A 24928-nucleotide genomic window follows, 5' to 3' on the forward strand; every position below is an offset into this window, starting at 1 on the left:
TTCCAGGACAAGCAAATGACTAGGATTTGAATGGGGGGGTGGCTGTGCCTCACTTTCTCCTCCGGAGCCATCTGGGCCCAGTGGATTCCTGAGATAATCAGGGTTAAGTGATTTGCCCAAGATCCTACAGCTAGTAAGTGTCTGAGGTCAGATTTGAACTCAAGTCCTCCTGACTTCAGTGCCGGCATTTTACTCACTGCACTATCTAGTTGGGTATGAGAAGGCTGTAGCTAAAAAGCCTAAGGAAGTCCAATTTTGTGTTTCTCAGACAAAACCTGAAATGAAAAGGAACTATCTTACCCATCTGACTGAGTAGTCTCACAAAGTTTGGGGGGTTTTGTTTTTATTTTTACCTCTTGGAAGATTATTACGATTGTGTGGTAGCTTAGGATTTTAAGTTTTTCCTTATTAATGTGTAACTTTACTTTCTATTGTGTCTTAAACATTTTCAGTGGGGGAAGAAAATAAACAAAAAACAATGTTGTTATTTATTTTATACAATGAAGGTGCTTTGGAAGAGACCTTGTTATCCATGGTTTCAGGAGGATATGCCCAGAACTTTGTCTCAGTTTCTCACTGGCATTCTATTTCATGGTAGAGGCTATGAATCATAGAGACCAAGGGAGAAGTATCTGACTTCACTTTTTTAGAGTTCAGCTGTCCCTCGGGCCTCTAATCTTTGTCTTGGGATTCTTTGCTACTTTAGTTGAAGCAATATTGGTGATTGCTATGCCCTTGTAAGTTTTACAAGGATGGAATAGCAATTTGTTCATCCTTCATTTTTGAAGAAAACCAATGACATCATGTGTTTCAATAAAGCGGTTTTCCTTTGTAAACCAACATATTTTGTGCTATACGTTTTCTCTATTTTTAATCTATCTGTTTTAGTTTCAAATCTTTAGCAGATTTAGTTTTGCAAATTTTTAAGTTATACATTTTTCTCCCACCCTCCCTTCCCTCTCCCCTCTCCTTGGTGGTGAACAGTCTGGTCAAGCTGTATATGTATATTTGTGCTTGAGATATTTACCTATTAGTCATTTTGTGAAAGAAGAATTTGGACTAAGCGAAAAGAAAGAATAACCATAAGATAGGGAAGGAAAAATCTAAGAGAGATTTTTTTAAAAGTAAACATATTATACATTCTCAAATTCTGTGGAGTTCCCCCCACCCTGAGTATGGATGGCATTGTCCATAACCGGTCTCCCAGGATTGTCCTGGCTCTCTGAGCTGCTGAGAGGAGCTGCATCCATCAGAGTTGATCAACTCACAATATTGCTGTTAATGTGTACATTGTTCTCTTGGTTCTGCTCCCTTTGCTCAGCATCAGTTCATGTAATTCTTTCCAGGCTTCTCTAAAGTCCAGCCATTCATGGTTTCTTATAGATGTTGTACACATTTTCAAGCACTACTCTGAGAAAGGATCTATTATTATTATTGTTCATTCTTTGTTTTTGGTTTTTTTTTCTTGAAGAGGACAATGACATCATGGAGTGATGTCTTGCTCATGAATAGAATTTAAATGAGGCAGAGACGCACAAAGTCCTTGCCCTCACTCTCTTTTCCAGAATCACCAAAGTCCAGGGACAGGACAAAAGTCCAAACTGAGGCCCTGGCAAAGGACCAGGATGAAGTGGATGACCTTAGCACTTTAGATGTGTAACCCAACTCTAAGTTCCCCAGAGCCTGCGTCAACCCCCTTCATGACTGTTGGAACAAATTGTTCTCATCCAACCATTCTACTGCAGGAAGTCTTTCCATGCTTGGAGTAGACATTCGCCTAACTCACCAATGGGTTTGAGGACCATTAGTCACCCTCAACTTAGTTTAACCAGTATACTGAGAGGATTTTTACTGAGGTTTGGTGATTCAAGCATACTCTGGCTTCTTGGAGGTGAGGGTTAGGTGAATCAGGTGGACACCAAAGGTGGATGGGTAACCCTGAAGAAGACTTAGCAGCTCTCATATCAGAGATGCTAGTTTTTCTGAACACTATATAGACCCCAGAAGAACAATTACCCAAAATTCAGAAGCTGGGGTCCTTGAGAGGCCAACATATTTTGATTGAAGAAGATTGAAGTCCCAGGAAACATGTTTGAGCCAGGATAGACAGAAGTCAAGAAGGACATATAGCAATTCATCCATCTGCTATGCTGAATTCAGAAATGAACTGGGTGAGATCAATGCTATGCAGAAACTTCTTCAAACATAAGCCAGCAGCTGAATGAGGCCCTTATGAACACCTCACAAGGTTGATGTTCTCCTTCCTCCTCCCAGACTACTGACTCCCCTGGTTTCCTTTGAATCCCAACTAGAATGCCACTACCTACAAGGAAATCTTCCCCAACATCTCTTAATATCAATGTCTTCTATCTGTCCATTATTTTCTGTTTATTCTGTATATAGTTTGCTTTGAATATTTTTTGTTTACATGTTGTCTCCTTGAGACCAGGGACTATCTATTGCTTCTTTTTGTGCCCCTATCCCTTAGTAAAGTGCCTGGCCCACATAATCAGTGCATATTGAATTGAATTGGTCATCAGAGGAACCCTAGATGAATCACCCCCCTGGTTTTTCCTTTTTTTAGGTCTCCAGCCTAAAATTACTGCCAACTAGAGGTGTGTGTGTGTGTGTGTGTGTGTGTGTGTGTGTGTGTGTGTGTTCCACAGTTTGCTTCTTTCATAACACTCTGATTTGGTCCTTTACATCATTTAGGTACTTTTCTTACCTTCACTTCTATTATTTTTTAAAAATTAGTGACTAATGGAAAATGGAGCAAAACCTACCAGCTGCTTGCTGAGGGTTGCCTTGACTACATGTCATGCATGATTGTCCATATGCATATTAGTCACTAATAATCATTTGTGGCAAATGTTTACTCACAGAATAGTTCTTAGGAGAGCTCAAAAGGGCCCTATCATGTTTGCCTTAGCATTTTAATACTAGGCAGAACTTAATTAAGAAGGTAAAGATGTTGGGGGAAAAAAAGAATCATAAAAATCCTATAACCTTACTTTTTGATTATGTGCTATATTGGATTTGGCACTAGGTGGCGCCATAATGCATAAATCACTGGGTCTGGGAGTCAGAAGGACTTTTTGTTCTGAGTTCAAATCTACCTCAGACACTAACTTGTGACCCTGGACCAGTCACTTGTTTGCCTCACTTGTAAAATGAGGTGGAGAAGGAAAACCACTCTGCCAAGAAAAGGGTCAGGAAGGGTCAGATATGACTAAAAAAATGACTCAATGACACCATGTTGAATTATCTATGCTGCTGCTCTGCTCTATAAGGAAAAATAATTGAGAGGCAGTGGTACATGTATGCTGGATTGACATCCAGAAGGCTGCCTAAAATTCTCTTCCCCATCTTTCTTCCCAGACACCTAAAGATAGCAGTAGTGAGATTTAGTGAAATATCACTGCCCCTTCTGTCTAAGCCATTCTTTGACCTTTCTGTGAGCAGGATTTTCTTACCTCTGTGCTATTTGTGGTCCATTTCCTGGTTGAAGATTAAACTCGGAGAGTTCTCCTGATTGCTCTTTGTTCTTTTCAACTGAAGAGGAAAGTCTTCATGGTTCACTTTAACTCAACAAGTATCTTTAAGGTGCCTACTATGTGCTCGGAATTATCCCAGGTAATGAGAAATCAAACATCAAAAAAAAAATTCAAACACTTGCTGCCCTTTGGTGTTGGGGAAATGTGGGTGGGCAGGGAATTAGGTATCCTTTAAGTCTGTGAAGAGAGAAAGTCACAGGGTACGTATGCTTCTTATTCCTTTTTCCAATAAAGATTGTGCCCATGTACATGTTGTTGGGCAGCCTTTTTCAGGCCTATCCACTCAGTCATTACCGACATAATTAACAAGACAAAGATACTGGAGTTGTTTGCCATTTCCTTCTTTGGCTCATTTTACAGATAAGGAAACTGAGGCAAACAGGATTAAGCTAGTAAGGATCTGAAGTCAGATCTGAAATCAGGAAGATGAGTCCTCCTGATTCCAGGCTGGAAGCTGCAACCATTTAGCCATCGAGCTTTCCTTAGAAAAGTTAAGAATAATGAATATACAGAAAAAATCTTACTCTTCATGCTTTATCTCATTGGGTTGTCACAACCGTATGAATGAATGAATAGACCCATTTTAAAATTGGGGCCCAAGAAAACGATTAATATTGTTACCATTCTCTCAATTTTGATCCAAGCCTCTCAGAAATAATTTCGTTTAACCTTAATCTAATTCGAACACTGCTAGCTTTGAGTTGTCCAAACAAAAAGTCCCTTCGACATGTCCCTCCGCCCCAAGAGCATTTAAGGAATCCCCAGGAAGAAAATCCCTTTGTACAAACTTTCTGTACTAGGTTAACTTTGCTTAACCGAGTCATTGTCACATTCCTCCAGGACCACACCAGGAGAAAAATCCAAGGTGAGACTCCATTCTTAGAGAATCTGAGCAGAATAAGAGACAAAGACCCAAGCTTTTTTTCCACAGAAGGGAGCGCTTCCCTTGGGTGGGACCCAGGTCCCATCACTATGGGTGGCGGGGCTTAAGCAAGATAAGTTAGTCTTGGAGAACTTCCTGTAACCTGGTTTCCCTAAGAAACTTTTGAACTTTTTCTCCTCAAGTTCTAAGTGCCTCCAATTTATTGAGTTTCCAAAGAAATGGGATTGTTGGATAACGGAACTGGATAGTTGGAAAAGTGGGGCGGAGTAGTTTGTAGCACGAATGGACTGATGTCGGGGCGGCTCGGTGGCACAGTGCATAAAGCACGGGCCCTGGAGTCAGGAGGACCTGAGTTCAAATCCGCTCTCAGACACTTAATATATTATTACCTAGCTGTGTGGCCTTGGGCAAGCCACTTAACCCCATTGCCTAGCAAAAACCTGAAAAACCAAAACAAAAAAGAATAGACTGATGTGTCGGCCAAAAGGAAAATCAAATCTCCCATCCCGAAGACCCGGAGTCGAAGCTCGGAAAGGCCAAAATCCAGTCCTTTGTGAAATTTCTGTCTTGTTTTCCTCATTCATCTGTGGGTAATGAGATTATCCTCCCATGGGTACGGCAAGGTCCGAGAGAATAACACTTGATGGCTAAAATGAACTTTTTTGTCATTTCATTTTTAGCCTAAGAAAGTTATGGTTAACAGAATGTCGATGGCTGGTAGGAAGGCTGCGATGCAGCTGATCTTGGAAAGTTAGGAAATGTCTCCCTGGGGCCTTTAAGATGAAAACTGAGGTCTGATTTTTACAGTGGTTTCCATTTCTTCAGGAACCGACCAAATGCCGTGTATTCCGCTGTTTGAGACAGCGTGCTCTGCTGCTCCGCATCTCTCCCTGGATGCTGTTCGGTTGGGGGGGGGGGGGCATGCAACTCTCTTGGGTCGCCAGGTTTCATTTGGCACAGGGACTTTTTAGGGGTTTTTTGCAAGGCAGTGGGGCTAAGTGGCTTGCCCAAGGCCACACAGCTAGGTCATTATTAAGTGTCTGAGGCCGGATTTGAACCCAGGTTCTCCTGACTCCAGGGCCGGGGCTCTATCCACTGCACCAACTCGCCGCCCCGCGGCATAGGGATTCTTGGTGCTGGTGGGGGTTAGAGGAAGGTGTAAGATGGAAGAGAACGAGAAATAAAGGAGAGACGGAGACAGACAGCCGGAGCCGGTCTCTTGCTCGGGAGGGGCGAGGAGGGGGGCTGTGCAGACCCCAGGAGCCCCTCCAGCCAGCGGCGCCCCCCCAGCTCTCCGGTCCGGCCGCCGGCCCCCGGGGCTCTGACTGCCCGGAAGACCGGGGCAAGGGTCCGGAGCAGGGCTCGGGGGGCCTCAGACGGGAGGGGGGCTCCGAGCCCCCCGCCCCGCCCCCTGCCGTCCCGGGACAGCTCCCGGGGAGAGGGCGCCGCCGCCCGGGTCTCGGGGGCTTGGAGGGGCAGAGCCGGGCCGGGCCGGGGCGGGGCCGCAGTGCGCGTGCGCCCAGGTGAGCGCTCCGGGAGCCGCCCCGTCCCGCCCGCCCAGGTGCCCGCCGCCGGGCATGGAGGAGCCGCGGGACGGACCAGGAGCCCGGGGCCCGGACAGACGGGGCGACCGGGACAGGCGGCGGGACCGAGACCGGGACCGAGACAGAGACCGGGACCGGGACCAGGGCCGGGACCCGGACAGGCGGCGGGAACGAGACCGGGACCGAGCCCGGGACCAGGACCGGGACCCGGACAGGCGGCGGGAACGAGACCGGGACCGGGACCGACGGGGCGACCGCGTTGGGCCGAGGCGAGAGGACAGCAAGGGGGCCCGGACCCGACGCGGGGCCGGAGACGGGGAGCACAGGAGCCGGCGAGCCCCCCGCGGGCCCGGGCAGAGGCTTCCAGAAGACTCCGGCCAAGGCCGGACCCCGGACAGGGCTCGGGTGCAGCCGGGGGACCCAGCCCCGCCTCCCTGGACCCCCCCGGGGGCCCCGCTAGACCCCCGGACCCGACAGCAGGCGGCGGCCCGATGGCCGGAGAGGTGAGCGGGAGGGCGGGGAGGGGGCCCCTCGGACACCCCCCAGGACCCCGAGCTGCCCCCCGGCCCTGCCCCACTTGGGGGGGGGGCCCGGCCGGGGAACTGGCCCTAGAGACAGCGAGGCCGGCTTTTCCCGGGGAAGTTTGTGGGCTGGGGGGGTCCTGATCAGAGAAAGCTCGGGGGGCCGGCTAGCCCCCGGGGCAGCTGCCCCGCACCCCTCGCACAGGAGGGCTTCCAGAAGCGTCGGGGCAGGGGCGCACTGCCTTTGTTGGGCCCGGTGTTAGACCCCGGGCCCGGCCTGGATCGCTTGTGGTGCCGGGGCCGGGGCCGGGGCCGGGGCCGGGGCCGGGGCCGGGGCCGGGGCCGGGGCCGGGGCCGGGGCCGGGGCCGGGGCCGGGGCCGGGGCCGGGGCCGGGGCTGGGGCCGGGGCTGTTCTCCAGGAGGTCCAGGCCCGCCTCGCCGGCTTTGGATCTGAGTGAGGCGGGGCTGCGGGGAGTCACCAGCCTCAGTCTCTCCTCCAGCGCCCCAGGAGCTCAGCCGGAAGACTTGTGCCTAGCAGCCCGGGCAAGGCTGAATTGGGCCAATTGTATGCCCAGCTCGCCCTCGCCCCGCCACTGCCTCCTGTTTTTGAGGCCTCACTTTGACTTGTTAGTGCGGCCGCCTCCAACAGAAGGGCACCAGCTAGACTGGAAGCAATGCCTTGGTCCTGGCAGAGCTGTTGATGGACTCTTGGGGCGCCCTTTGGAGGCCACCCTTCTGTCATACTTGCCCCAAAGGAACGGCTCCTGACTGCTCCCGGGGGGGGGGGGGGGGCGCTCAGGATTCTAATCCCACCAGTCTCCAAGCAAAAGGAGTTTGAAAACTAAGAAACAGCATAAACCTGGCCTTTCTCCAAAGATGAGACCTTTACCTCCCCCTCCTTGGATCAAAAGTGCTTTTACCCCCTTTCTACCTAATAAAACCCTTTATGGCCAGTGCAAGCCTTCCCCAAACTCCCCGCTCATCTCCCCTTCCTTCTCTTGCAAGGAACATTGTATGTATTATTAAACAATTAAACACTTGGCCCAGTGGATAGAATCACGACCCCGGCCTCACTGAGTTCAAATCTGGCCTCAAATTTTGACTAGAGGTATGACCCTGAGCAAGTCATTTAATTCCATTTTTCTCAGTTTCCTTATCTGTAAAATGAGCTGGGGGGGGGGTGGCGAACCATTCCAGGATATTTGGCAGGAAAACCTCAAGTAGGAATTGGCGAGTCAGACATGACTGGAATGAATCAAGAACAAAACATTTAAGGTACTGAGCATACGTAGAAAACCGAAAATCAGAGAATGCTTGGCCTCCAAAAATATGAGTTCTGCCAAAGGTGGGGCGTGCAGAAGAGGTCGGGGCATCTTGTGGAAAAGAGAGAGAACCCACAGGAGATGAAGGGAGATTTCTCGGAGGAGGCAGGAATCCTCCTGGGAACCTCATGGGAAGCTTAGAAAGCCTGCCCCAAATTTCCACACTTTGCCCAAGCTGTGTTTATATTGTACTATCTCAAACTAGCTGGAATCTCTAGAAGGTTCTGCTCTGTGGGCCAGATAAGGAAAAGGTCTCTTTCCCCACCCCCTACCATCTAACTTGGCCCAGTTTTAGTTCCTGACTCCCACCGTAAGCAATTTTGCATTGCAAATACAGTCATCTGGGGCGAGTGTAGTCTGATAAACAAGCTTCCTTTGTCATTCACTCCTGCTGGGGGCCTGAGTTCTTTAGGGGCCCTGGATTAAAGTTAAAAGTAGGTGGCTGTCTGTGGGGGTGCCTTGAGATTTGTAGTGTCCTCAAACCTTCAGCTATTTAGGGTTTTTCAGAGTTATTCCCAAAGGAATGTTTGTGAGAGGTGCCTCAAAGTTAGTTGGCTAGCTTGGAAAAGGCAAGAGTATTTGAGAAAGAGGATAATTGAAATTCAAATGCTAATGATGTCTTGAGCTACTGAGGTTCAGACATTTTTCTTTTTTCTTTTCCCTTTGGTTTTTGCAAGGCAATTGGGGTTAAGTGACTTGCCCAAGGTCACACAGCTGAGTCTTAAGCTTCTGAGTTGGATATGAACTCAGGTCCTCCTGACTCCAGGCTCAGTGCTCTACTCACTTTGCCACCTAGCTACCCCTTTCTTAAACATTATGAACCTCATTTGGTAATAATGGGTTGTGATGTTCTTCTTGGCATCAGAGAGGTAATGCCATGATATGCATAGGAATTGGATTTGAGTGTGGGGGTGTAATGTTAAGTCCCCAGCCTCACTTTCTCTCTGGAGCCATCTGGATCCAGTGGCCAGATATGGATCAAGATGATTGGAGATGGTCCTGGATTCGAGGCAATCAGGATTAAGTGACTTGCCCAAGGCCACATCACTACTTTGTATCAAATGTCTAGTGTCTGAGGTCAAATTTGAACTCAAGTTCTCCAGATTCCAAGGTTAGTCTCTACCCATGGCACCACTTAGTTGTTAATTAATGATTGCTTGGAACTCTTTGACCAAACAAGTGAAAGAGGGGCAAGGAGAAAAAAGGTAACTTGGCTTGTACTGAACTGAAACCTGAAAATTAGTTTTGAGAAGGTGCAGTGTAGGAGCAGCTACCTGAAGTCATTGGCATTCTGCAGGTCAACCCAGCAGTAGGGCAGTCAGAGGAAGGTCAGACAGATGTCTATCTGGTTACAAAGGACTTGTTTCATTTTTTTTAGGGTTTTTTTTTGTAAGGCAAGTGGGGTTAAGTGACTTGCCCAAGGCAACACAGCTAGGTAATTGTTAAGTGTCTGAGGTCACATTTGAACTCAGGTCCTCCTGACTCCAGGGCTGGTGCTCTATCCACTGCACCACCTAGTCGCCTCAGGACTTGTATCTTTAGCCCAAACCTCAGACTTCTAAACCAAAGAGAGTAAAGAGAACTAGATCTATTTTCCTCAATCCAAGATCTAGAAAATAGTATCTAGTTAGAATTCAGCATTCTAGGCTGTCTTGGGAGTAGGCTCTCCTGCCTCAGTTTCCTCATCCATACATTGAAGGGCCTGGTCAAGCTGTAATCTGAAGTACCTTTCGGTTCTAACCTGGCCAGTATATATGCATTAAAATCCAGCCTTAAAATAATCCTTCCTGGAAACTTCTTTTTTATGGTTTTTGCAAGGCAATGAGGTTAAGTGACTTGCCCAAGATCACACAGCTAAGTAACTATTAAGTGTCTGAGGTTGGATTTGAACTCAGATTGTCCAGACTCCAGGGCTGGTGCGCTATCCACTGGAAATTTTTTTGTTCTTTGGGATTCCAGACTGGACTAGAGAGAATTTCAATTTGGGCCAAGTTCCCCTCTCTCATTTAGATTTCTTTCCTCTAGTGAAAAAGAGTTTTATTCTTGAAGAGATTTGACTTTTTCATCTCTGCTTACTGGTTGACACACCTGTGCCAAGCCATTACTTTCACTGGTTGCAATGAAGATCGAATAAAATGATGCAGAGATTACTTTGCAAAGCTGGTTATTATTAACAAGTATTTATGACGTGTTGTTTGTTGAAACTCGGGCAATACAAGACAAAAGACTTACATTCCAATGGGGAAGCCATGGTCTATCTATGCCAGCGAGCATTTATGAGGCACCTACTCTATGCCAGACTTTATTCAGGGCTGGGAATACAGGGAGGCAATATGCAGATAAATACACACACATACACACACACACAGAATCAATATAAGGGAGTTTTAGGAGAGAGTACACTAACAACCAGGGAGTTGGGGAGAGGCTTCAAATCAACAAGCATTTTATTAAATACCTACCATGTGGTAATCTGGCAATTAGGTGGCTCAATGGATAGAGCACCAGACCTATAATAGGAAAATTCTGAGTTCAAATCCAGCCTCAGACACTTCCTAGCTGTGTGACCTTGGGCAAGTCACATCACCCTGTTTACCTCAGTTTCCTCATCTATAAATGAGCTGGAGTAGGAAGTGGCAGACGACTCCAGTGACCCCCAAATGGGGTCACAGAGAGTGGACTTGACTGAAAGATGACTCAGCAACAAACAACTTGATATAATTTGGTAATACTATGTTTTATACACTTAAAAACATTATTCTGAGAGGGGGCCCATAGGCTTTACCAGACTGCCAATGGACCCATTAACACACCAAAAGGTTAAGAACCCCTGGTGGAGAGAAAAGGAAGAAGAGAGCCTTGAAAGGACAAAGCTGTGGGGTCAGCATGATGGGGGTGGGTGAGTGTGGGGAAGGGGGAGAGAGGAGCTGTAGAACTAGTAAATATGAGTTGGATTTGGAGACTTGGGATTGCCAACCCTCCTGGGCTTCCATCGGTTTAGTGTCTGGAGGATAGGTTCATATTTGAACCCGGGTCTTCATCTTTTTGTTAATCGCTACTTTCTATTACTGTTGCAGTGACTGCGGTTCGGGGAGATCTCTGCCCTTTAACCCACAGCCTGAATTGGAAGAAGTGGAATACTACCAATCGGAGGCTGCAGGGTTATTGGAATGCCACAAATGCAGATACCTGTGCACTGGGAGAGGTGAGGTTCCCTCCCCCACTATCACCCCCATTGTTGAATCTCATTTAGAGTTGGAGAAAGGGCCGCCGGGGTTGTAGTCTTTATCTTTCAGACTCGATTCCTGTTAGTCGGGTGACCATCCCCTGAGTGAGACAGTTGTTCTCAGGAAAGAATGCCTGAAAGATTTGGGGGGGGGGGGGGGTAGGGGAGGAAACTTTCCTCCAAAAACAATAGCCTGGCTGCCCAAGAGTTCATATTAGTTGCTGTTTATTAAAGTATCTGCTGAGCGTCAGACATCCCACCCAACTTCTGCTGCAGTATGTCACTGTGAATAGAACTTTGGACTTACAGTCAGGAAGACTTGAATTTACATCAGACACTTTTGGGGGGGGATTTTTGCAAGGCAGTGGGGCCAAATTTGAACTCAGGTCCTCCTGACTGTGACCCTGGGTAAATCACAACCTCTTTAAGTCTGTTTCCCTTCTGAAAATACCGTAGCCAGTGTATTATTGGATCCATAGGTTGTTGAAGATTAAATTCTATTAAGATCCACTTTGCCCGTCTTCCAGTACAAGGTATAAAGAGCACTTCTTAGAGAACTAGGCTGCCAGCCCCGCGCTCAGAGGGGCTCCAGCCAAGATGAAGCCAACAAGGAGAGAGAGAGAGAGATCGACCATCCAGTATCTAATTCAGGATTCCACCTCAGGTCTTCCCAGCTACCAAGCCCAACACCAACCCCTAGAACAACTAGTGATATTCTTCCCAGAAAGTTCTCAGAGTCTTATTTTGAAGGCATCCAATCCATCGATCACTTGATAGGACAGGGAGAAATCTGTGATTTCACTGGTCTTGTTACCAGTTTAATCACGGAAGTAAAAGCCTTTCCACTTCTGTGAGTCCAGAAACCACGAACCAGTTTCTGGTACAGTTTCTGACCCTACTCACAATGTGGAAAATCTGGTTTGGCCGGCGCGCTCTGAGATCATATGACTTAGACAAGACACCATCTGGCTAATTTTGCCAAGCCTGAGTAGAGGAGGCAAATGTCTACTTGCTTGAGGGGAAAGAAAGACGTAATTAGGGTGCTCACGCCTAGAAATAAAGGCTGGGATTTTTAAGGCAGGGCAGGAATTATGAGAGTATAAACCTTTTATAAGCAGATTTCATACAGTCATCCAATTACAGGCACTCCCTCTTTGTTACAGGGAAACACAAAGACAGGCAGAGGAAAAGCCAGAGGCTAGCATTGTTAACCTTCCTCCTTCCCACTGTGTAGTAAACACCCGGGAGAGAGTCTTGACAGGTTAAAAAGATTGAAGGTTTTCCCCCCTTCTACTGTGACTCATTTCCATGGGAATTCAGAAGGAATTCAGAAGGGCTCCAAGTTTCTGGACCGGAAATTGAACATGAGACAGTGGATATCTAGTTTATCTTTGGTTTTGAGTTTAGAGATGAGGTTTCTATCTAACAAAACTCCAGTAGGCTATCCTCAGGCTTAGAATAATGTCTGAGTTTACCATCTGCATCTTTATCAACCGGTCTTTCTTGATTAAATACTTTCTTGATTAAATAATGTCCCTCAGCAAATGCAGGAGAACCACAGACTTCATTGACTTCATAGTATCATAGATTTAAGATCCCAGGAGATATTTGAGGTCATTGACTCCAACCCCTTCCTTTTTAAATACTTTTTTTTAGGTTTTTGCAAGGCAAATGGGGTTAAGTGGCTTGCCCAAGGTCACACAGCTAGGTACTTATTAAGTGTCTGAGACCGGATTTGAACCCAGGTATTCCTGACTCTTGACTCCAGGGCCAGTGCTTTATCCACTGCACCACCTAGCCGCCCCTAAATACTTTTCTTTAATGATCAAGCATTTGTTATTGCTTCTACCTTCCAGCTCACTCTGAAAAAAAAACCCCAAAACTCAAACCTTTGTTACAAAATAAGTATAGTCAAACAAAACAAAGGCCATTTTGACTGTGTCCAAAAAATTGACAGTGGATCATTCTGCATAGCAGTCCATCAGTTAGGTTGTAGGTAACATCTTCAGGAATCTAGAAGCATCTAATTCCCTCATTTTACAGATGAGGAAACTGAGTCTGAGAAAGATTAAGTGATTTTCCATGGACCACATAGCCAGTAAAGTTTCAAACTTGGGTCTTCCTAGCTCCAAGTCCAGCATTCTACCATCACTATCAGAAGGTATTCACATCTTGGGCTATGCTTATATCTACAAAATTAATAGAGAATGCAAACAACTCTTCAGAAAATTTGAGCCCAAATTCTATTTTTGCCTACAAATCCCAAATAATATAAACATGAATGTCTCTTAAGCAGATGGACTTGAAGAATCAAGTCAAATCAGCAAGAATTTCTCAAGAAACTACTTTGGAATAAAGGAAACAGGTATTTTACAGGAAAAGACTTGGCGGGACGAACAGCAAAAAGGCTGTTAAATGAAGGTGTATTCAGAATGCCCAGAATAGTCTGGTCTGACCAGGTGGACAGAGGTAAAGAACCATGAGAAAGGGAAAGACTGAAGATACAAGAGAAAGGCAAAGGTAAATATCTCAGAAGAGTAGAAGGAAATGGAATTGAGGGTTTAGGTGTGAGGAAGGTGTCCATCAATATGATGGTGGATGTTTTAACAATTGACTTTCCCCTTGGGGAAAATGTTTGCACAACACACAGTTTCATCCGAATTATCACTTTTTTAATTCTACATAATCAACCAAAAAATAAATCTGGCCCTGATATGTAGCATTTGCCCAGTTCTCAATGAAAACTTAACAATCAACTGGCTAATTTGAGGTGACTCTCCTGGAAATGTCTTTCCTTAGAGGCAGAACTAATTAAAAATAAGTAAAACTATAGGGTAACTTTGTGGTAGGAAAAAAGGAAAGTGAGAGAAATCACCAGGGAGAGTCTTGATCTTGGTAATGGATAGTCTTTTTCCTGTGAGTGAAAGGGATTGGGAGAGGTTCTTCAAGGAGAACAGTTGAGGTAGGGGAGAGGAGGAGTCAACAAGAGAGAAATTACTCGAGCAGCAGAGAGGATCTAACAGATAGTCAGCTGGATCTGAACAACATCTCCTTGAAATTTAGGATTTGAGAGGTGGCTTTTGTTTTTTTTGTAAATTGGCATTTGAGGAGGGAATTCAAACGTGAATTAATGCTTGCCTTGGAAAGTTGCAGGAATTAGAATCCCTGCTCTTGTAACAGGAGTGAGACCAATAACTGGATTCCCTACTAGTTTCTACTAGTAAAATATAATAGGCTTAAATTCCAAAGATGTCATTCTGGTCTCAAGCCTACATTCCCTGAACCTTGTTTCCATCATTTATCCAAATATTCCAATATCCAGAAACAAATAGCTTGTAAAGTCTTCTAGTGACATAAATGAAATGAAGGGTCTTTTAATTCATTTATATTAATGAGGTTGAGTGATTTCAGGCAGTGAAAGGAACTGTATATAAAATGACCCAATTCCTTAGGATTGCCAATTTTTCCCTCTTTCAATTGTTTTTTTCTTATCATTGCAATGGTTTTGGTGGTATGAACAGATGATTTTGACCTGTTATGAATTAAACCTCTCCCCCTGACCCACAGAGGCACTGCCAATGGAATCTAAGAGGGACACAACATTATCTTTGATTCTGGGTTCAAGGGCCACCATTGACTCATGCACTTTTTTCCCCAGTCTTACATTGTAGAGTGGGCTATTGCTCAAGTGGTTAATTGACCTTGAGGTCTTCTTTTTGGAAGTGGTCATTCTTGGTCTCTTTGCCTCATCTCTCTCTTGTCTGTGTCTGAATGAGTGTCGGCTCAGTCAAACCTGGGAAAGACCTAGCTTTAGAAAGTTAAGGTCTCCAGTCTCCTGATTTATATCTGGCCACTAAATCCAGCTGGCTCTGGACAAGAAAATGAGGTTGGTGACTTAGCATAATATTCCCTCATTCACATCAATTCATGTATTTGTCATGGCCTCACCTCCCTGATGTCATGGTCTTTTTCAAGAACAAAGAACAAACACTGAGCTTCTGAAGGTACACAATTTTCAAGGTTAAGAAACAGATGAGGAAGATTAATAATTGCATATTGAATGTAGAAATGATGTATGTCATGGTCAAAGACGATGTAATGATAATGGCCTAGTATAAGGAACCCTAGATTCAAGTCATGAGACTTTGGGTTTTTTTTTTGAAAGACAATAGGTTTAAGTGACTTGCCCAAGGTCACACAGCTAGATAATTATTAAGTGTCTGAGACCAGATTTGAACTCAGGTCCTCCTGACTCCAGGGCTGGTGCTCTTATCTACTCCACTACCTAGCTGCCCCCAAGTCATGAGACTTTGATTCCAAACTTTCAACTATGGTACTACTGGCAATCTGGTCTTATCTATAAAATCAGGATATTATCAGAGGCAGCAGGATGAAGTAGAGGATTGATTAATATGTTGATCATCTTTGAAACAAGGAAAACCTAAGCTCAAATCCTACCCCAGATCCTTATTAGCTGAATGACCCTGGACAGGTCACAGTTTTCCCTCTCAGGAGGGAAAACCCGCCTTAGGGTTATTGCAAAGTTCACATGAAAATCTGTGGAAAAGTTCTTGGTCAACCTTAAGACCTCATAGAATTGTGAGCTATTATTAGTCCCGACATCTCAGAATTATTATGAAAAAGTAATTTGTAAACCTTCAAGGACTATATACATATAAACGATAATCTCCAGTTTGGATGGATCAGAATCAGACACAAGTATAGATATTCAAGGATGCTCATTGGAAGAGGGATGCAGAGACATCATCTCACTTAGTTGGGTAGCACGTGGTGATCTCTCCAGCAAAGTAAAGAACACTTGGTTCTGATAATGGACCTAGTCTATCCTTCCTTAAACAAGATTGATTGGGAGGCCTAGAATCCAGACAAGATTTCATTTTCTTCACACACACACACACACACACACACACACACAATGAACAACATACATATTTGTCCATATACAAATGGGATTAGGAAGAAAAACAAAAACACTTATTTTTAAAGTTGTCTGAAAACTACAAAACAAATAAAAATTGATCATGCTTTACCTAAAAATGTGGGTTTTTTCCCTTTTTAGCAGTATTTTTTAAAAAGTTGCATTGTTTTTTTGGACTCATATTCAGATTTTTCTCTAGGTTTAGGCAGGTTGCTTATATCACACTGTGCTTATACTTGTCAGGCAGCAGTAGAGTATATATTTTTATTGGGACCATACATAGAAATAGGAGACTGACTTTTTCTTTCTTCTCATCTAAAAATTGCCATCACCTTCTTCTTTCCCACATAGACATGTGGTTTTCTCATTGGGAGAGGTGGCTCAGTTTGCCTGAATTTCTCATGGGCCCCAGGTCTTTTTGGTCCTCTGGAAAGATCTTTCTTTTTAAGACCAACCTCTTTTAAAAATGCATCACATCTTACCATTTCTGGACTTACTACCTTGCATCTTCATCAGCTGCTCCTGAGGAACCTTTGGCTGCCTGGGCTTTGCGGGGGAGGCGGCCCCAGTGGCGGTGGTGTCAGCTGCATGCAATGAGGGAGGTGACCCCCATGTTGGAAGAGAAGCCTCACCTAGAACATAACACATCCTTCCGCTTCTTAATCTTTGCAGCCTGCTGCCAACTGATGAAGGTCCTGTTGAATTTGCTGATTCTGGCCTGTAGCTCTGTGTCTTACAACTCAACGGGGGGCTACACGGGTATCACCAGCCTTGGGGGCATTTACTACTACCAGTACGGAGGAGCCTTCAATGGTTTTGATGGTCCTGATGGGGAGAAAGCCCAACAGTTGGACATCCAATTCTACTATCTTAAGCTGCCCACCGTGACAGCAGCGATGGCCTATGGAGGGGGCCTCATGGCCTTCTCCTGCCTCCTTATTCTCCTGGGTGTCCTTCGGGTCCCATGGTATTGCCCATTGTGGCTGGTGATTGAAGCCATTTTGGATGTGCTCATCGCTGGCAGCTACATCCCTGCTTTGTATTTCTATTGCCACTACCTCTCAGCTGCCTACAACTCTCCTATATGTAAAGAGAGGGAGACTCTGTACCAAAGCAAAGGGTATAGTGGTTTTACTTGTAGCTTCCATGGTGGAGACATAGGGGCTGGGTTTTTTGCTGCTATTGGCATCATCGTCTTTGCTGTCGGGGCTGTCCTAGCCTTCAGAGCATTCAGAAGAGTCAGAAAGTCTAAAGAGCAATCAACAGAAGCATATGAATTATAGTCTTTCATCAGCTACCATTGGATCTCAAAAACCTCTTCACCTTATTTTCCAACAAGCTATCTATGGATGGGTGGACATACAGCCTTCCTGTGGTGAGACTGGTGCATGGTGGAGAATGTAACAAACTTTGAAGTTTCTTTCCTTGGGAAAATTTTCTTAAAAACAATTGCAAACCAAGACCAGCAGAGAAGTTCAGGTTACAATAATATGCAATACTTGGGGAGCTTCTCCAAACTTAGCTATCTCAGATACATTGGTTATACCTAATTTCTTATAAATAAGAGCCCATAAGCAGAAGAACCAGGAATTCCCTATTCCTCTCCTCATCCCCAACCCCTGCCACAACTCTCCAGTTATCTCTTTGTATCTTTAATCAGTAAAAAAAAAAATATTGGTATTAGATTTGTATGAAAAAGAGTAACACTAACTGGGGATGAGGAGAGGATATGGAGATAGGTTCTTTGGGCTAAAAAAAAACATTGGAATGAAAACAAAATAATCCAAGGAGCCATTCACTCTCAGAATTCTAGCTAGTGTTGCTGAGCCAACACCCTTTGTTAGGAAGACAAATCATTGTATTTCCTGTAACTATGTCATTATGTGAGAAACTTAAGGTGAAAGTCTGAAATTCAGGAACAACTCTATAGCTTCGAAGCAGGAAAAGTTCAAAACAAAGCATCCTTTGATCCAAAGTGATTCTGTGACCTCTCTGCATCTTAAGTTACATTTTTTGCATGTTTATTCAGAAAATTCAATCATTAGAAATCTAGATTTGCACAAAACAGAAATTGGAGTGGGGGGGCAAACTCTTCACTTTATAGAGAAACACAGTAGAATTCCTTTAATAGTATGCTGCCAAGAAACCGTTAAAAATATAATTGGGTTAATGCATGTTTTTTTAGGAATGTAGTATGTAAAAGGATGGGCTAGTAGATAGTGCAGTGAATAAAGCGCCAGGTGAACCCTGTTTGTCACTGAACCTAGTTTGCCTCAGTTTCCTCATCTGTAAAATGAGCTGAAGAAGGAAATGGCAAACCACTCCAGTATCTTTGCCAAGAAAACCCTAAATGGGGTCACACAACTGAACAACAAATGTAAAAGGAAGGCACCCCATTAAATGAACAGTTGTAGCAGTTGCATCCATGAGAAGACAACAGAATCCTCAATTATCTTTTTAGTTTGGACTCTATATTCTCCAAACCCACTGAAGCAAGTCCTTCTCTTTTCCTTCAGGTATATATTCTTTGTTTTGATCAGTGGTGTGCTCAAGATTGGTTCTTCTAATCGTGATAATTGGGGTTTGGTTAGATGGCTAAGTGGGAATGCTAGAGTGTTTACCCAATCTCCCATGAGGCAGACTTTGGGCATCAAATGAGACAAGTCCCTATATGGTCTCCAGGAGAGTTGGTTTGGGGGAACCATTCCATTTTTGAATCTACTTGAAAGTTGGGTTACCTCACTACTTGCAGTATTGGTGACTCAGAAAGATTTAGGTTGTTTTCTGTAGCAATAGACTCTTCCCTCTGGTGACCCCATTTCATGAGAGGGGGAAAGGGGGAACCATAAGATTGCAGAAGGAAGCCTTGTAGAATGTAGATTAAGAGCTGGAATGGGACTTCAGGGGCCATTTAGGTTTTATAAATATGAAAACTGAGACCTAAATGGACTTGCTTGTCAAGGTTATCTAGTTAATGGATCAGAGATGGGATTTGAACTCAGCTCCTCCAGACAAGGTAGCAAAGCTATAGCTCCAAAGTTGCTACCCCTTGTGACTCAGGAAAATGAATTGTGTGTGTCAAGTAACAGGGTTAGGCAAGTTCTGTATGTGAATGCCGGACCCTATGGTGTCTGGAAAATGGTTCTCTTATCATAGCCATTCATTTTTGGTTCTGGATTTAAATCCACAGATGCTTATTTGAACCCCAGCATTATCCTTTTCTATTTGTTCAGCTACTAAATATGAATAATTCAGCAAAATAAAGAAACGTATCTTCTCTACATTGATTATATCACATATATGTATTATCGATCTGTAAATGTAGATACCATTGATTAGCAAAATATAAATTCCTTTGAAAGTGTTACTGAATATATAGTAGCTTTTGGTGATCATATATTTTTTCAGTCAGTAGTTATAAAACTGGTGGTTATAGCAAAAAGGGTGCTGACTTGGCCTCAGGATATGAATTTCAATTCCAGGTTTGTCATCTCTTTGCTAGCTGTGTGACATCAAGCATATCATTTAATGTCTCTGAGCATTCCCATCTGCCAAATGAAAGGATTAACCTCCATACGGGCTCCCAGTTCTAATAGGTCCCTATAATAACAAAAGTGGAATCTATGATTTTTTTTTTTTTACAATAAAAAGAGGTCTTCCTACTTGAAAAATTTGAACAGTTTTTGTTTTTTGGTTGAAACAAAATGAGTGGCTTCCAACCTCGAACAGCAAAAGTAATGGCACTGACCTATGCCTGCCAGGGTTACTGATGTTAATAGGGGAGAGAGACACAGAAGGAGACAAAGAGAAAAGATAGATAGAGGAGAGCAAGGGGCAGAGACAGAAAGACAGACAGAGAGAGAGAGAGAGAGAGAGCAGAAAGACATGGATAGTGGACATGATTAGCAGACATGACCATAAGCATTTATGAAGCGCCTACTATATACTAAGCACTCTGCTAAGCACTGAGGAGCTCATTCTAATGAAGGAGACAACATGCAAACATCTAGGTACATGCCAGAGAGTAATGGGAGGTGATCCCAGTGAGGACTGAGAAAAGGCTTCTTGCAGAAGATGGAAGGCATCCCAGGCTTGGGGAGGAGAGCCAAAGGTGCAGAGGCAGAGGATGGGGTGTCTTGTGAGGAATAGCAAAGGCACCTGGTTGGATCTTAAGAGTCTCTGGATGGATATAAGGAAACTGGAAAAGCTGCTTCTATAAGGAGCTAAGACAAACTGATAGGACTTGATGGTCCAAGATCCTAGGTGAATTCTTTGTCTGGCAGAAAAATGGATCTGTGGCTGGGTCTTTAAGGTTCCTGCTGAGGTCTCCTGTCTCCCACAGACTTTCACTAAATGAAGAGGGAGGGAAAGACAGTGTACTTTGAGCCAGAGGCCAAGACTCCTTCTTAAATAGTACTAGGCATTTCCAAATACTCATAGCACTCTCAGATTAACCTGATTCTTATTTTCCTTTGCACAGCTATCTTCTGGGGCTGAAATACTGTCCCTTCCTCCTACTGAAAGTTTTGAGTTCTGTGGTCCTCCACCTTTGAAATTATTTGTGAGTCATTTTTGATTTAGATGCCTAGGCAGGGAGTATTGGACTTGGGTTTGAATCCTACCTAAGTAGCTGTGTGACCCTGGACAAGCTTATGTATTTTTTTTCCCTTCGTCTGGATGTGTATGGCAGGTCTCCCATGGTCGTCCTGGTTTTCCAAACTGCCGAATGGAGCTGCAACCATCAAAGTAGACCCACTCACAATGTTTAGTTAACGTGTGCGATGTTCTCTTGGTTCTGCTCCAGAGTTTGTCCATTCTTAGTTTCTTATAGAATAGTATTCCATAACATTCATTTACTGTAACTTGTTCAGCCATTCCCCAATTCATGGGCATCCCCTCAATTTCCAATTCTTTCCCACTACAAAGAGTTGCTGTGAATGTTTTGGAACATGTGGGACTCTTCCCATTTTTTATGATTTCTTCTGGATACAGGTGTAGTATTGGAATGGCTGAGTCTAAGGGTATGATTGGTTTTATTGCTCTTTGGACATAACTCCACATTGTTCTCCAGAACTGGACAAGCTACATATCCTCTCAGCCTGTTTGCTCATCTGTAACCTGGGATAATCACTGCACATGCCTGCCAAGGCTGCTGTGAGGATCAGATGAGATGTGGAGTGCTATGCAGATTTTTAAGTTCTATTTAAATGCCATTATTATTGTTAGTTTTACTCCCATTAGAACATGGAATTCTTGAGGGCAGGGAATGTTGTTTGTATCTTCAGCATCTAGAACAGCGTTGGGCACCTTGACCTGCAGACCTCTGGAAGGCAAAGGGGCCTTTGTGCAGCAGCAGCTCCCAAAGCACCCACTCTGGTTCCTTAACAGCGGTTGTGGTGGGATCGGTCAGTGGCCAAAGGTACTAAAAAAAGAGCTAGGCTTCCCTTCCTCTGCTCCCAATTCTAATCCTGCTCTCATTTCCTAGAAGAAAGCTTTTCCTTGGGGATCAGTTGGTTTATTAAGGACTGCCCTTTTTTTCCCCTCCCAGGTGTGGCACAGATAGTGGAAGTGATATTGAATGGGATGGTCCTCATGTGTGTGGTGGCCTCTTACTTTGTCCTGGCTGGTTTCAGCGCCAGCTTCGCCAGCAGTAGCTTCGGGAACAACTATTACTCTCCTTTTGAAGGGACGGAGCTGGAGCAGGTTCGACAGTTGGATCAGCAGTATACAGTCCTCCGGGCACCACTCATCTATGGTGGTTTGGCTGTCTCCCTAGGACTTGGGGTTCTCACTATGGGAGTTTTGGTCCAAGGAGCCAAGAGCCTAGAGAAGCTGCCTGGAAAGTGGCTGATCATGGAAGCCGTCTTCAGCCTCCTGGCGGCTGTGAGCTACTGTATCGGCACCGGCATCTACCTTCATGTGGCTCTGCAGATCAATGCCACAGAGACCTGCAAAAAGCGGGAGAGGCTGTATGCCCGCAATGGGCTCACCTGGATGAACTGTCAGTTGGCAGGCACAGATGGGGCAGCAGCCACCTTTGCTTGTCTTCTGGTGATTATGTATGGGGTCAGTGTAGTGTTGGCCATCCGAAGTTACAGGCGGCGGCGGCAGCACTACAAGGATAGCAGAATGCAAGGCAGCATGTACAATGGTCCCCCTGGATACTGGGGGTCAGGAACTCAGTGAGTTTTCTCTCACTCTGCTTCCCCCCCAGGTCCCCAGGACTCACCTACCTTTATTATTTTACTCAATTCCTATTTAAAAATCACAGTTGCAATTTTTGACATACTTGATTATGTATATATTTTTTGAGGTGCCATTTGTGAAGGACGCTCAATAAATGCTAGCTTGACTGACAGATGAGTAAGTGCTGGGGAAAGACCACAAACTTACAGATTCTGTAGCAGAGTGCTAGCCGCAGCCTAGTTACTCCCATAAATACATTAAGGTGGGCAATACTAAGCTACTAAGATGTTGACCATCCTAGTCAAACTCTAGAAGACCAGCTACATTAAGTCCAAGTATTTAAGGACCTGGATCTGTCCTCAGAAGATGACCAGGAAGTCAACTTTTTGGGTCATTCCGGCCCAAAGCCTTATCCTAAGTTCATAAGGCAGAGAGTCTTCCCGAAGAGTTGCAATAGCAACATGGGAGACAGAGTGAATTGCAGACCTGAACACTGATTGAGTTAAAGGGAGGTTTGGATTATCTAAGGTGGTGCAGTGGAGAGAGTGTGACCCTGGGCAAGTCACTTCAGCCTGTTTGCCTGTTTCCTCATCTATAGAATGAGCTGGAGAAGGAAATGGCAAACCACTCCAGGATCTTTGCCAATAAAAACCCAAATGTGGCCACAAATTTAGACATGACTGAACAACATTTAACTGTTCCATTTCGTAGATTGGGCAGCAAAGGCCTAGAGAAATAAATTGACTTAAAGTTAGTTATACTGTCTGTAAATTTGTTCTATGCTTTCTTTGCCATACTTCTTTCAACATGAATTGTTTCCTATATTAGGAATAAAGGACTATTACACATAACATACCTTACATTTATATCACACATATATAAATTAGTACTTTTTACAATAGCATATTACATATGCTCCCACTTTAAAAATATTTTTAAATTAATAGTTAAATTATTAATAAAATAATTATGAATTTTTAAATGTTTAATATTTTGAATATTTTAAAATTGTAATAGACTAGGTTTTCCTAAAACAGGTAGAAATTCTATTGGAAATATTACTTTTTCTGTTAAAAACATCTCTAATATCACTTCATATTGTACTAATGATTAATCCCTTTCAGTGAGATCACTATCACTGAATCTTCATTCACAGAATCAGTCAATACAATTGGCCAGGTATTTGGCCAGGACTTGGGGATTCAAAGAAAGGCAAGGCAGTCCCCATCCTGGAGCTCACAATCTAATGGGGGAAAAGAAGCAAATGGGTACAAACTACATACACAATAGGAAATATCAGCTAGAATTAAGGCTAGGGAAAGGTTTCCTCTAGGTCTAGAAGGTGGAGTTTTATTAAGGACTTGAAGGAAGCTAGAGATGAGAGGGAGAACTCCAGAAATAGCGAGTCAGAGAAAATGATGAGTGATGGATCCTTTCTTGGACAGCCAGAAGGCCTGTGTCACTAGTTTGAAAAGTAAGATGAAAAAAAAGAAGACCAGAAAGGTAGGGGGAAGGAATAGATTATGAAGGATTTTATATGGAGATAGTCATAGATTTGCTTTAGGAAAATCACTAGCAGCTAAATGAAGGGTGGTCTGGGGTGGAGAGATCTGAGGCAATGTGATAAGGACCTATACCAAAAGGGGGGCAGTGTCAGAAGAGGTGGTGTATTCAAGAGATACGCAGATGTGAAGTGAACAAGCCTTGGTTCCTAAGTGGTGAGTTTAGGGGACTGGGAGGATGGTGGGAAGTTTGGAAAGGGGGAAGAGTTAAGGTGAAAGATGAGTTATTCTCTGAGTATATTGAATTTAGGATGACTAACAAATTGCAGTTCAACATGTCTGGAAGGCATTGGAGATTCAAAACTAGAGTTCAGTAGGGAATTTCTATTTGGAAGGCACTTTAAAAGCCACGAGAATCTTAACTCATGTCTGAATAAGAATCAACCTTTCTACATGTATGCCTACATGTAGGCATACATCCTTGATAATGGGGAACGGGAGGGAGTCCAGCTTTCTGAAGATGCCACTTCTACCTCGAGATGGCTCTCTGCTGAGGTGGGTTTTGTTTTTTGTCAAACATACAGCTTCTGTCCCTAGTATGGCTTCCATATCCCTCCTCAGTTTCTTCAGGATAAACATCTCCAGATATGACCTTGGGATGCTTCACCATTCCCTCCTTAGAAATGTCCTTAAATATGTGGTAGCTAGAAATGAATATTCCATGGACTCCGAGGCCAGAGGTTTTACCATTTAATGCCAGGTGGATATATTTCTTTGTCCACCATTATGCAGTCGATTCATATTGAATTTGTAATCCACTAAAAAAGGATATATCTTTAAGAGGAGCTATCTACACATCTCAGATCTTAAGATTAAGCCTTGATGTATTCATTCCTATTAAATTTCATCAGATTTGTATGAAATTTGAGAAGACTGATTTAGATGAACTGATGCAATGAAGCAAGCAGCAATATCGTAATAAAAATCAACTGTAAAAGATTTAGCTACTCTTATTGCTACAATGTTCCATGAAAGTTCTTAGGATGAAAAATGCTATCCACCTTGAGAGATAACTAATGAACATTGATTGAAGCACATTTTTTTTTCACTTTGGAAATGTTTTGCATGACTTTATGTATACATACAAAAATAAGCTGTTCAATGAGTAGGAAAGGGCTAAGAAGGAAAAATTTGTAATGGAAAACTTTAAAAAAATTGTTAAAAAAGATATATATTAGCATAAAAAGTCCA

The 24928-nt window shown here is 44.0% G+C and overlaps 1 protein-coding gene across 1 annotated transcript; it reads left to right on the plus strand.

Annotated features, from left to right (window-relative positions):
• Positions 1 to 6014: 6014 nt before the first annotated feature.
• On the plus strand, positions 6015 to 23085 carry MARVELD3 (MARVEL domain containing 3). Its single transcript, XM_074212330.1, has 4 exons — positions 6015 to 6484; positions 10902 to 11029; positions 16662 to 16748; positions 21538 to 23085. The coding sequence occupies exons 1-4, from the start codon at positions 6015 to 6017 to the stop codon at positions 22173 to 22175; spliced, it is 1323 nt and encodes a 440-aa protein (XP_074068431.1). The 3' UTR covers positions 22176 to 23085.
• Positions 23086 to 24928: the final 1843 nt, after the last annotated feature.

This window comes from Macrotis lagotis, chromosome 1 (genome assembly GCF_037893015.1).
Source record: "Macrotis lagotis isolate mMagLag1 chromosome 1, bilby.v1.9.chrom.fasta, whole genome shotgun sequence".
Classification (NCBI taxonomy): domain Eukaryota; kingdom Metazoa; phylum Chordata; class Mammalia; order Peramelemorphia; family Peramelidae; genus Macrotis; species Macrotis lagotis.